Source organism: Microtus ochrogaster, linkage group LG2 (genome assembly GCF_000317375.1).
Source record: "Microtus ochrogaster isolate Prairie Vole_2 linkage group LG2, MicOch1.0, whole genome shotgun sequence".
In the NCBI taxonomy this organism is placed as follows: Eukaryota; Metazoa; Chordata; class Mammalia; order Rodentia; family Cricetidae; genus Microtus; species Microtus ochrogaster.
Window position 1 is genome coordinate 27,830,733 of NC_022028.1, and position 14,434 is coordinate 27,845,166.

The 14,434-nt window shown below is 42.6% G+C and overlaps 1 protein-coding gene across 1 annotated transcript in view; it reads left to right on the forward strand.

Moving 5' to 3' along the window:
- Nucleotides 1–9,579, forward strand: part of LG2H2orf49 (linkage group 2 C2orf49 homolog) — an 11,378-nt gene extending 1,799 nt beyond the window's left edge. The window contains exons 2-4 of the mRNA XM_005360001.3: nucleotides 497–663; nucleotides 4,698–5,073; nucleotides 6,885–9,579. Of these exons, the coding sequence (XP_005360058.1) occupies nucleotides 497–663; nucleotides 4,698–5,073; nucleotides 6,885–6,941 (600 nt within the window). The 3' untranslated portion in view covers nucleotides 6,942–9,579. The remainder of the gene's footprint in view (nucleotides 1–496; nucleotides 664–4,697; nucleotides 5,074–6,884) is intronic.
- Nucleotides 9,580–14,434: the final 4,855 nt, after the last annotated feature.

Genomic DNA, 14,434 nt, shown 5'->3' on the forward strand with positions numbered 1-14,434 from the left:
TGAGTTTAGTTCCCAGCACCAACAAAACAAAACAAAAAACAAAAACAGGTGCCCACCCCCCCACATTAAAGGAACATGAGAAATAAACACAGGGTGAGACTGAGATCCTACCCCACCAATTTGATCTTGATGATCATACTCAAAAGTAGTTTATGGACAGAATTGGATGGTACCTTTCTTTTGTCTGTGTTCCTCAGATAACGCCCCATTTTCATGTAGATTGAGGTGGTGGCGGCGGTGGCAACGGTCCTGTTCTACTAGAATTGGACAGTTCTGCAGAGGTCCTCTACAGTGAGGGCATCAACTTAATATTTGTGGAGTTTAGTGGGTCTTTAATACCCTATCTAATAATACCTTAGAGGACTCTTAAATGGATATAATTGTCAAAATAGTTTGATAATTATTTCAGCATAATGCTTTTTACTGTGTTATGCAGATAGGTAGTTTTTAAATAAAAGACGTTGTCTTAAGATAATTTTTGTTTCCTCTCCCACAGAAGAACATAGCTGTTGAGAATGATGTAAGAGTAAACAAAGACAACCTTACTGACCTTTACGTCCAGCATGCCATACCACTGCCTCAGAGGGAGTTGCCAAAGAATAGATGGGGGAAGATGATGGAAAAGAAAAGAGAACAACATGAAGGAAAAGTTGAGACAAAAAGGTACTTTCTAGTGGTTTTAGGTTTCACGGCTTCATCTAATCCTTCATGACTGAAGGGTTTTGTTTTTGTTTTGTTCTGTTTTTTTTCCTACCAGATAAATATAGCCCCTCCCCCCAAAAAAGACATTCATTTGGTAATTGTTAATGGAACACCAAATACTGTGATTGCTGTAGCCAACAGTGTTGACATCCCTTTTTTCATGCTTTCCTTGAGATAATGTGCTATGGAGACAGGTAAACCATAGGGAGGTAATGGCAGTTTTGGGTAAAGTGGCCAACAACTGCTTCATCACAGAGTGACATTTCAGTAGAAAGACCTGTAAGAGGTAGAGATTTGTCTCATTCCACTCTCTGAGAACCTGGATCTGCAGAGTGCCCGCCATGTATCAGGTCTAGGTTTGGAAAGAGATGGAGGTAAAGCATCTACTATGAATGAATGGTAGGGATTGTGGGTTCAAGTGAAGCCTGTGGATTTGGGAAATTTTCGCTTTCCTCTGAGATGAGAGACAGTGAGAAGGTTTTGAGGCAGTGGTAGTGGTGACCCCACTAGACGGTGTTTTAACAGGACCACTCTCCTTACTGAACTGGGTAGTTAAGATGGGCAGTTGCAAGAATGGTTTTGGAACTCGATTAAGAAGGCCGTGCTGTAACCCAGGCAATAAATGATAGTTTTGACTAAAGTAGGTGATTGGATGGGCTAGGGTCTAGATGTATTTTGTAGGTAGAACCAGTAGTATTTGTTGACTTTTGAGGAAAAAGAGGAGTCGGGTAAGACTTGACTAATGTGGAAACGAAGAGTCTGTTGCCTAACTTTGGGCATTGTCATTTAATTCTTAAAAGACTTAAGTTTCAGGAAAACTATCATAAAACTGTAAGCAAATTACTTTTTAAAAGAATTACATAGTATTAATGAATGTTACTCATTACCTGGTGAGGATGGCATTCTAAAGAGTGTTTGCTCTAATATGTATTATGTATATTATGTATATATTATGTAATACGTAATGGTATAGATCAGTTACTCGGGCTTTCTCTACTCTCTATGTAAGGCTCTGTCATAGGCAATGCACTGGGGATAGTAGGGTGAGGACTGGAGGGATGGGGAGACAGGGAGGCTGTAAGTGTAACTTGATCAGTAGTTTTGATCCCTCATGAGTCTCTTAGCTGAGGTTGTTGAGCAGTGTGATTAGTTGGATATATGTATGCTCTCAGTCTTGGGGAAAAGGAATACAAATGTAGTCTTGCTTTTGAGCAGAAGTGATTACATGTTAGTTGATGCGGCGTAATCGACTAGCAAATAGGATTAATCAGGCTAGCTTTAATTTCAGCTTTATTATGGGAAGAAGGGAATAACTTACAAAACCAAGGTTCCAACGAAGAGCAGGAAACAGAAGGGAAGGCAGGGAGCACACCTGCAATATTTATAAGTAAATAATAACCTCAGGGGATCCCGCCCTTCAAGCAAGGTGATTGGCTGGGCTTCCCCTACAGTTAGTACAAGCTACACATTAGTGTAACTTTCACAAACCTCTGAACTGTTACATATACCTTTCATTTTGTTTACTTGTTTACATTCTTAAACTCAAGCAGTGCTATTAGCACATTCCAGCACTTGTCCTAGTAATAAACAAAACTTTGAATGTTGATCATACTTTCCTTCAAAGCTAAACTTTGTACGACAGCCTCTGGGTATTGTTTGGAAAAGATTTGGCTCTATTTTAACAATTAGTGGTTTGGGGGCCGAGTTTCAGCTTAGTTGTAGAACACTTACCTAGACAGTGCACACGGTCTGGGTCTGACACCCGGCCCCATTTGACCCCTGCCCCAGCTCCACTCATGCACATACCCAGAACTTTACAGTTTGCCTCTGGAACCAGGGCGTTATAGTTGCAAGGATTTAGAAGTGTCCTGTTTTGTTGAACTCATTATTGTTTGTGTGGAGAAACTGAGATCCAGAGGAATGCCCTAACTTGCCCACACAGTCTTAGTTGCATTTCTGTTGCTGTGATAAAGCACCATGGCCAGGGCAGCTTCTGGGAGGAAGAGTTTATCTGGCTTATGACTCCAGAGGGCAGAGAATCCATTGCCATCCCAGCGGGAGCACTGTAGAAAGCAGGGTGGCAGCAACAGCTGAGGGCTCACATCTCAAACTTCACACAGGAAGCAGAGCAAACTCCGAGTCTCTGAGTCAGTGATTTTTTTTTTTTTTTTTTTTTTTGTTTTTTTTCGAGACAGGGTTTTGCTGTAGCTTTTTGGTTGCCTTTCCTGGAACTAGCTCTGTAGACCAGGCTGGTCTCGAACTCACAGAGATCCGCCTGCCTCTGCCTCCCGAGTGCTGGGATTAAAGGCGTGAGTCAGTGATTTTTAACCCTTGGTTCCCCACCTTGGTTCAACCCAGGTTGAAGGACCCTTTCCAGTAAGACCTATGGAAAACAGAGATATTTACATCACAGTTCATAGCAGTAGCAAAATTATAGCTATGAAGTAGCAATGAAAAAATTTTATGGTTGGAGGTCAGCACAACATGAGGAACTGTATTAAAGGATCACAGCATTAGGAACGTTGAGAACCACTGCTCTAGAGCCTTGTGGCTCCATAATGCCACCCTCCCTCAGATGATGTAACTGACCTAAGATGAGGGTGTGCATGGAGGCCTCGCCATGCCTGAATGAAGAATAAGGCTGTGTTTCACGGTATGAGCCTGCTCCCTTGGTCTGTAAACACCATGTTCTTAGTTTACAGCAGATTTCTAGAGTACTTGTGCTCTATAAACAATAAATTAGCTTACTGAAGCGTCCCTACAGCCCCAGCCTTTGCTTTCACTCCTCCCTACCCCATTGTTCATCCAGAGCGGTGCCCAGCCCCGCAAACTCCATTCCCTGCAAGTGCCCTGTGCTGGCTACCGTTTGAAATCTTCTATACCTTGTTTTTATTCTATGTGTTCTGTGTTTAAATCCACAAATATAATTTCCTGCAATATTCAGTCCTGTGCTTCAGATGCACCAATTAATTAACCAGTGGTCATGATGACTCATCAAACCTCATACTTAAAACTACAGATATTTTAATCACTGATTAAAAGTGTCCAGACATTAGAGACACTTAGTGTTTACAATAAAGTTTCTCTTTGTTGTTTGTGAGCTACCACTGTGGGAGTCTTGTTGCTATTTTATAGTTTCTCTTTGTAAAACAATAATTGATTGCGATTGCCTGGTCAGGATAGCAGTACCAATAAGCTGCTCTTTTTTATTGTGGAGCTAATTAATACTTATTTCCCATACTTTTTTATTTGTTTGATACAACACCAAGATCAAGGCAATTTGTAGAGAGAGGGGTTTACCGTTCCAGAAAGATGCGTCCGAGATGGGATCACTGCAGCAGGCTGACACAGTTGAGAGCTCACATCTTGAACTCTAGACAGGAAATAGAGGACAAGCTGGGATTGGCAGGAGCCATCTATTTATTTATTTATTATGATTTCTGTCTTCCCCGCCACTGCCTCCCATTTCCCTCCCCGTCCCCCAATTAACTCCCCCTCTCTCATCAGCCCAAAGAGCAGTCAGGGTTCCCTGCCCTGTGGGGAGTCCAAGGACCTCCCGCCTCCTTCCAGGTCTAGTAAGGTGAACATTCGAACAGCCTAGGCTCCCACAAAGCCAGTACGTGCAGTAGGATCAGAACCCCGTTGGCAGGAGTCTTTAACTCTGCCAGCCTCCTTCACTGAGGTGCTCCTCTAGCACGGCCACACCTCCTAAACTGCCCAAGCAGCATCACCAAATGGAGTCAAGCATTCAGTTCCCAAGACTATGAGGGGCATCCCATTCACATTTTAGAAATGTTTTTATAAAAGATGACAGAATTTATTATAAAGAAATATTTTTTACTTTAAAGCACTAGAAAATTGTTGCTTTGGACCTGTAAGTCTTATTTCCAATAGTTCCCTTTACCTCAGTCTGGTCAGTAAATTTTGTTGCTTATTGTTCTGATCTGCCAGCCCGTGAGGTGCTGCTTCTCAAGAGAATGTCTCTCTGATTTCAGGAGTGGTGCTGTGGACGGATTAAGGAAAAGACCCCTCATTGTGTTCGATGGGAGCTCAACAAGCACAAGCATCAAAGTGAAAAGGACGGAGAACGGAGCGGACGAGCGCCTCAAGCCTCCCGCCCAGACAGGCTCTACCCGGGATGCCTTGCAGAAGTTACCAAATTCCTCTTCCAGGGTTTCACCCCTAGTTTTGTTTTCCAGTTTGCCTATGAACAATAAAATGGAGCACAATAATAATGACACTAAACAGAACCATGACTTAACACATAGGAAAAGTCCTTCCGGTCCTGTGAAGTCGCCGCCTTTGTCCCCGGTGGGAACTACTCCCGTGAAATTAAAGCGGGCTGCTCCTAAGGAAGAGACAGAGACCACGGTAAGTGTGGGGTAGCTTTCATATTGACCATGGCACCAAGCACCTACTCTGCAGCCCCAGGTCAGCCAACTGTGCTTCTTGCCTTTTATTGGGGATGGGGTGCTGAAAACAAGCCTATTTCCTGTTTAAAGGATTAAGATCTGAAAACAGTTTAGAGTTTAAAATTTGACTCCATGTCAAACTATCGTGGAATTTTGATAGTTAAGCTGACACCTCTTTCCTTACTATGATGTTGTAAAGGGTCACCCTGAGACCAGTCCCTGAAGCAGGGAAGACTTAGTGGATCCACCCACACAGAACCCACTGAAGCCCTGAGAGAATGCTCCCTCCCTTCCCCAGCCTCTCAGTCCGCCCCAGTAGGTACTACTGGTAGCAGTACAGCATGTCTCATTGGCTGAGCAGAGCTGAAGAACAGAGGGTGGGGCCCCTATGACTCAGTGAGTGCCATTCCAGGGTGGGTGGGTACTGCATCTCCGAGGCTCATCAGCTTGAGAATGCTTGACTCTGCCGTCTCCAGTGCCCCTTGCTGCCCTTCAACTCTGCGGTAGTCTGTTTGGTTTGGTTTGGTTTGGTTTTTTGAGACAGGATTTCTCAGTGTGTGTTCCTGACCGACCTGGAACTCACTCTGTAGACCAGGTTGGCCTTGAATTCACAGAGATCCACCTGCTAAAGGTGAGCACCACCACCACCCACAGTAGTCTGGCTTTTATGTCTTGGTGCTCATATATTTGAATCCTGGAATCTAAAAATCTACAATGATTATTGTTTTTGAAAGTTCTCTGCGTTTCTTTCTATGTAAAATGGATGCAGGAAGACAGATTTCCTAAAATTTTCTCTTTCTGTCTAGGGATCAAAAAGCTAAATATTCATTTGTTAGTGAGGCTCAGAATGCTACCGTCTGGGGCAGCTCGTTTATGCAGTAGTGTTTGGGTCTGGGCCTTAAATCTGTTTGTATTTACATTAAATATACCCTAGAGACTACTCTTCCCTAAACACCAAATTGCTTTACTCTGGAAGGATAGAGGAATTCTGAGGGCAGTCTCTCACATCCATTGTGTTCTGCCATACTGAAGTGTCTGGGTGGGTGCCTGGACTTTGTACATGAGTCATGGGTGCATGGCTCCCAGTTAGGTGGTAGACCATGCTTTGATTACAGGGCACACATGGCACACCAGTCTGCCCCATGCTTGTGTTAACCACCTGTAAGACAGAGGAGAGTGTGGGATGAAAGGTAGAAAAGTAAGCCATATCTGAAATACAGTGACTATGAAGAGTGAGCCTTTGAGGTTCACTCAACATATACATTTGTGTTGCTATGATCTCTGTATGTTTATGAATATGTACCATTTAGAAATGTAATATTTAGTCACCATTTCTCACGAAGTTTAGATTTTGGTGTTGGTGAAGGAGGTGGGCTAGGTGGGGAAGAGGCAAGTTGCAGCAGCCAGACTTCTCAGCTCTGCCCATTAGAGTCACTGTAAGAGCTTCTAGAAAGCCAAGAGAGGCCTGTCCCTCTATCTTCTGCAGTTAATGGTAGTACTGTGGGATAAGGGTCAGGCGCTGTGTGTGTGTGTGTGTGTGTGTGTGTGTGTGTGCGTGTGCGCGCGCATGCTTGTGATACTGGTACATAACATTTGAGAACCAGAATAGACAAATGGGAGCCAGAAGATACTTATTTTTTAATTGAGCACCATCCCCACTAGGTGGCAGCAGAGCTCTTGTAGTGGCTTAGCCTTGGCCACCCCTGCGGGTCCCTATGAGCTGTTCTGAGGCATCTGCCATTGTAAACTGGTTCTGCTCCTGTCTTCCAGAATGTCCTGAAGCCTCCAGAAACAAAGAGGAAGATTCAGCACGTCACGTGGCCATGAAGGGTACCTCTGGGAAGTCACCAGAGCTACAGCTGCAGTTTTCAGATGAGTCCACAGTGTTTACTGAGGTCCTGGTCACTGTGGGATTTTCTTGAGGTTTAACATAGGTTTGGAAAAATAAAAATATTGTCCCTCCCTTCCCCCATTCCTTCTTTCCTTCCTTAAAATGGCCTGATTTTCATGTCCCAATTAGGAAAGGTTTTTTTTAAATATAACTTTGTATACATCCTTTATAAATTTCTCTTCCCAAGCAAAAGCATATATCAGTTCGCAGTATTCTGGGAAATATTACCACCTTTTTTGTGAAGGGCTCACCTAGAAAGTGTTGATGGTGTTGCTGGAAAAGCCTTCTGCTCTTCAGTTGCTTGTGCCACGTTGTGCCATGGAAGGCAGGAGGAACGTCAGGGCTTGCTGTCACTTCCCTCTCAGCTTCAGAAGCTGCTCATGCATTTTTAGAATGTTCTGTCATGCAGAGTCTTGCCTGCTCTTTTCTTGTCTGTCTTGACGTCTCATTGTGAGGTCAGCTGTTTCTTCTGAGCTTCACCTTGTTAAAATGAGACTGACTTCAAAGTCTTCAGGCTGGGTGATCATGTGAGAGGCAGCACTTGATGGCAGGGAGCGTGGGATGAGGGTGCGAGAATTGTAGACCTTAGTGAGGTCCGGACCATGTGGCAGTGGTAGGGGGGAGTGGACAGTCATTGTTGTCAGGCCATTGGAATTGGAATTCACTGTAGAGTGCAGCACAGAAGTGGACTCCTAACTGAACGAGGTTCCTGTGCTATAATCCGGCTTCCTGCAGGACTCTCCCATGCAGGGTCACTTTTGTGCAAGTAGCATCATCCACTTGTATAATAATGGCAAGTGAAAACATACTATTTGCTTTGCATTCATGTCTTCTAGTATCTGCTTCCCCCCTTTATATTTCTAACTAAAAGCAAAGATACTTTATACCTTTTTCATGTGTAATCTTGAGGTTGTATTATTTACTTTGTTGGTAGACCTTAGGGTCATCTTTTTTTGATTTGTTAAAACAAGCGTTTTAGATCAGTTATTGACTAGCCTTACAAACCATAATTCAGCCTTGCAGGTACTTACTGTTCTTAGACATCAATCCTGTAGTTTTTTAGTGTTCTGCTCTTTTTCCAGACTTTGTACACATAAGACAAATTTGATGCATATTAAGTGTTGCATGAGTTGTTGATGCTACAGTAAAATTTAAATATATTGTTATCTGCAGGGCTGATTAATTAACATTGTTGATGGGAACTGTGCTCCTATATGTAGTTGTCAAGGGAGATTTTAAAAGTGCAGCTTTTAGAGTAGAATGACATATTTTATATTCAGTTGACCCTCTGCTTCCACCGGCATTTCTCTCTTTGAAGAGAGAGTTAGCCATTTGACAGTTTTAAGTCAGTGGGAACTTATTTTTAGTTACTCAGTGAAATTAATTTTTAATTTGTATATTTAACTTACAGAGTAGGTTGGTAATAACAGCTGAACTGTGTAACCTTGTTGCTTCAAATTGAAGTTTATACTACGAACATTCAGCATCTACGCTCACATAGCAGCATATTATTGAGCTGTTTTGAGTTTGAGAGGTGGAGAAGCATTGAACCAGGCACTGTGTATTACGTACTCCCTCTGTCACAGGGCTCTGTGCCTCCTAAGGGGATCGTAGAACTGGCTTCCTCCATGTGTTGAAGCATGCTAAGTCCGGGAATCTGGAGAAGCAACCATGGGAGTCTTGTTCTGAAGGACTCAGTGTGAGTGCCGAGCCACTCTGGAATAACTTCACTTACTAACATGGGGTTAGTGTTGCTTCTGATTCTGTATCCCAGTGAGGCCAGCTGTTCTGATTGCTGGGTTGACGAACAAGTGGCAGTAGAGTCAGTGGGTAGCTTGTGAGGTACAAGTGGTCCCACATCTGCCGTCAGCAAGTCGGCCGTGTTTTCTCCCACCTGTGTGTGTCCTACTCTCGTTCCCACCCTACTTCTTCTCTGGTCTCAGCTGCAGACTCAGATTTGCAAGTTGTATTGTGTCTGTGACCTTCCTCCATTCACTAAGGGGTGAAGACAGTCTGACCCCAGTCCTCTTACATCTGAGGCATCATAGACCACTGTGTGGGTCCTGCAGTCTGGAGCCCTGCAGCACCAGGGCACTAAATTGCTTCCCAAAGGCTGTTACAGCAGCATAGTTTTCCAAAGTAGCCTTACTGGTCTAGACAGCTGCCAGACACTGGAAGAGCAGCTCACTCTTGCCATGAGGCTGGTATTAAAATCTTCAGAATTGAAGTTTTTATTTGAAATTCTAGTTTGGTTGACTTAAGTTCGAGAGACAGTTCTAAAACTGATGTAGAGACTCATTCAACAGCAATGAATCTTTTAAAAACTTACATTAAGTAAAACTGCCAGTACATTAACTCGTCCCGTGTGTTAGAGCTTCCTCTACATACTGCTGTGGAACTTGAGCATTGTTGAGTTGCTACTAATTGGTCAACATGTTTTTAAGTGTGCTTTTACTAAATGCTTGTGTAAGTTTTGTAATTCAGTATAGAAAAGGTTGACCTTGTAATGTACGTTTTTGTATGTATAGTCTTTTAAGTAGCCCTGTGCTTATTTAAATAAACTGAATAAAATTATCTTGAGCAGATCTGTCATTTGCAAAACAAATGAAATGGAAAAATACTCATTTAAGTTGATGTGACTGGAGAAACTGCTTCAGGAAGTATCACTGTGTGTAGCATAATCTTTTCTACGTTGCATTCATTGCGCTCAAACAGCCCAGCCTGATCACCTGTTGTGATCAAAGGGCAGTTAATGATGTCACGGTTGAGACATCTTGATTGACATGAAGATGCATATCCCCAAGTATTCCTAAATAATGAGTAAATGGGACAAAGCAGAAACTTGATTGACAGACTTAGGGCAAATGACCTGAAGTCACCAGCGAACCCCCTACCCCCACCCCGGGGAGGGCAAGCACTTTTGAGAGGTGGCCTCGTCACAGCCCTCTGGCTTATACCTCTTCAGTGTCAGGAGAACAGCCCTGAGCTTAAATGACTGATTTCTTAGCCGGGATCTTAATGTTACTGCATTTGAAGACTGAAATTCTAAATCAAGGAACTTGGAAAATATTCTGGTAATTTGCCATTTTGAACAACAACAACAACAACAAAAAATAACTGCAAAGACAAAACTCTCCCTTGCTTTTGGTTCATTTTTACTAGTGTGTTTTATGAACTGAAACATCTTTACTCTTTTTAGTTGCTTAATAACTTAATTAATTTCCTTATTGTGAAATAAAACATAAAAATGTGAGTTCCTGTATATTTTTAAATGCCTGATATTGTGTATCTTAGGGTTGAGTGAGGTGTTTCAGTTCCTGATTCCATGGAGAAGGTAGACCAGTGAACATGAAATGATGAGGTGTAAACCAATAATTTATTCCGTAATCTATGTATAGATGCAAGGAAACTTTATGCTTTGGGTTATGGCTAAGTTATTTTTCTATAGCTGTCATAAAACACCATTCCCAGGTTGCCAGTGGCCTCCACCGGAGCAACCTCTGTGGGACCACGCTGAGCCAGCAACTTGCACAGGGGCAGACCCGGGCTAGGAACCTCCACTGGAGCAGGCCTAAGCCAGCAACCTCCACTGAAGCAGACCCCAGCCAGAGACCTCAGCCAGAGCAGGTACGAGGGAGGGACCTCCACAGGAGCAGGCCCAAGTGAGAAACCTCTGTGGGAGCAGGCCCGAGCCAGTGGCCTCATCAGGACCAGGCTCAGGCAAATGACCTCTGTGGGAGCAAGCCTGAGCCAGGGACATCCACGAGAGCAGGCCCAAGCCAACCACCACCATGGTACCAGGCCTGAGCCAACGACCTCTGCAGAAGAGGCCCAAGCTAGTGACTTCCGTGGGAGCAAGCGTGAATGACCTCCAAGATTGCAGCAACCTCCAGGAATGTCAAGTGTCACCCATGGTGACTGGCTTTGTGGCCCCAACTCCACCACAAGGAGCAACCATCTGAGCCTTGGATCCACTGGCACCTGGAAGAGTGATCACCAGAGACACAGTCCCAACTACACCAATCAGAAGAAAAGATTGGTAGACAAAGTAAGAAGACATTTAACACCACAAAAAGCAATATGACATCAACAAAATCTGGTGGCTGTAAAATAGCAAGACTTGAACACCCCAGTACAGATGAAGCAGAAGAAAATGACCTAAAGAAAAACTTTAGGAGAATCTTTGAGGCCCTTAAAGAGGAAATGAAAAATTCTCTCAAAGAAACAATGGAAGAAATCAAGAAATCCCTTAAAACCATGAAAAAGCTTACATAACACCAAATAGAGTAGACCAATAAAAAAAAAAATGACCACATACCAGGTAACAAAACAAACCTCAACAGATAAAAAAATATTGGCATAACCCCATGTATCTTATCACCATGGCTTAAAATTAGAATTCAACAACAACACTAATTTCAGAAAACCCACAAACACATGGAAATTAAGCAATGCTCATCTGAATCACCAATGGGTCAAGGAAGAAATAAAAAGTTAAAAGACTTTCTAAAATTTAATGAAAGTGCCCATACAACATTCCCAAATTTATGGGACACAAAATAGTGTTAAGAGAAAAGTTCATAGCACTAAATGCCTATATAAAAATGTTGGGGAAAATCCCACACTAGTGAGTTAACAGAACACCTTAAAACTCTAGAACAAAAAGAAGCAAACTCACCCAGGAGGACTACACTACAGGAAATGATCGAATTGAGACCTGAAATCAACAAAATAGAAACAAAGGAAACAATACAAAGAATCAATGAGACAAAGTAGGTTCTTCAAGAAAATCAACAAAACAGACAAACCTTTATTCAAACCAAAAGGAAGAGAGAGAATATCTAAATTAGCAAAATCAGAAATGAAAAGGGGGACATGACAACAGACATAGAGGAAATTCAGAGAATTATCAGGTCATATTTCAAAAACCTGTATTCCACAAAATTGGAAAACTTAAAGGAAATGGACAATTTTCTGGTTAAATATCACCAAAATTAAATCAATAACAGATAAGCAAATTAAATAGACCTATAACTGCTAAAGAAAGAGGAACAGTCATCAAAAGTCTCCAAAAAAAAAAAAAAAAGCCCAGGACCAGATGATTTCAGCACAGAATTCTACAAGATTTCAAAGAAGAACTAATACCAATACTTCTCAAATTGCTCCACACAATAGAAACAGAAGGAACATTGCCAAACTCATTACAAAGCTACAATTAACCTGATACTGAAGCCACAGAAAGACATTACTAAGAAAGAGAATTACAGACCAATCTCATGAACATTGATGCAAACTTGCTCAATAAAATATTGGCAAATTGAGTCCAAGAACACATCAGAAAAATCATCCACCATGATCAAGTAGGCTTCATCCCAGAGATGCAGGGCTGGTTCAGCATATGAAAATCTGTCAATGTCATCCACCATATAAACAAACTGAGAAAACCCACATGGTTATCTCATTAGATGCTAAAAAAAAAAAAAAAAAAAAAAAAAAAAAAACTTTGACAAAATACAACATCCTTTCATGATAAAAATCTTGGAGAAAGGCAGAAAGACATATATAATATGTACTCATAAGTGGCTTTTAGACATAAACCAAAGAAAAAACAGCCTACAATTCACAATCCCAGAGAACCTAGACAACAATGAGGACCCTAAGAGAGACATGTATGGATCTAATCTACATGGGAAGTAGAAAAAGACAAGATCTCCTGAGTAAATTGGGAGCATGAGGATCATGGAAAAGGGTAGAAGGGGGTAGGGGAGGGAGACAGGAGGGGGGAGAAAAATATATAGCTTAATAAAAACAATAAAAAATACTCGTGCCCAGAGCAAATTATTTTGTGCTTATAGTTTCAGTGTGTGAGAATTCATGATGGCAGAGTGGAGATAAGGAGGCCTGGGTAGCAGGAGGGGCAGCTGTTGCTCACATCCTGAAGCATGAGCAGGAGACAGCGAACACACTGGGAGTGCCATGAGTCTTGTGAAATCTCAAAGCTCGCACCCCCCAACACACACACACACACACACACACACATTTTCTCCAGCAAGGTCACATCTCCTGTCTTAGGCTTCTGTTACTGTGGTAAGACTCTCTGACTAGGCAACTTTAGGAGGTTTATTAGAGTCTGTGACCATCATGCTGAAGAGCATTGTAGCAGGCAGACAGGCAGGCAGACATGCACTGGAGTTGTAGCTGAGAGCTGAAATCTTCAGATACAACCACGTGGCAGACAGTCTTTTGAATCCCCAGTGCTCACCCCCCGTGATACACCCTAAAAAGGCCACCTAGTCCTTCCTAAAACAGTTCACCACCTGGGGACCAAGTATTCAAATACAGGAACCTATGGGGGCCAGTTTCATTCAAACTACCACATTCACCTCCCTGGCCCTCCAGCTCATGGCTATACATATAATACAAAATGCCGTTCCACATCAGAAGTCTCTGTAGTCTTACACAGTCTCAGCACAGTTTAAAAGGCCAAAAGTCCAACTCTCTTTTGAGATTCAGGCAGTCTCTTAATTGTAACCGCTTATAAGATGAAAAGGCAAGTTGCATACTTCCCATACAGTGGCACAGCATATGTTACCATTCCAATAGAATGAACTTCAAATGGGGTAAGCCTAAACAACCTCAAAGCCTGCTCCCAGTGACATGCTTTCTCCCGCAAGGCTCCACCTCCTGAAGGTTGCATAAACTGCAAACATCACCACCAACTGGAGACCAAGTGTCCAAATGCTTGAGACTTTGAGGAAGAGGTCTCATTCCAACCACCACACCCATTTTACATGCTGTTAAACATCACCCAGATTAAGAGACTGACTTGAAAAGCCTGTGGGAAAGTCCTAAGCACAAGTGGAGAGCCTACTGTTTGATTAAAGGCACATGGTATCAAACTGCCTTCTCAATATTTGTTTATACCCATAGATTAGCGCTGCTCTCAGCCTTGCAGTGGGCAATGATTAATGCAGCAGGGAATGAATGAGTGACTGTTGGGTATTCAGCCCTAAATGGTCATCCAAACACTGCAGAAAACAGGGAAGAATGTAAGAGCCGGAGGACAGGAAGGACTGACATAAAATGTTGCTGTCTGACAATAGCATGGCTGTTGTCCTCATGAAATCAGTAGTTCAGGTTATTAGCACATGAAGGGGCCCCTTAGAATCCTATCATTTAGGAATGAGGTACTGATAAGGCCCCACCCATCCTTGAGGAACTATTGTGATTAATGACTGCTTGGAAAAGGAGTGATTTCTTTTTTCAGTGGTGTAGCCATTGGTGAATTGTCCATGCTTGAATAAATAACCTCACCCATGCAAAACTAGGTGGATTATACCATGAAGGTAGGAGAAGACTTTTCAGGGTTCCGCAGGAGTGGGAACGGGTCTAGAGAAGGAAATTGTGAGTAAAAAAATGACTCATGGCC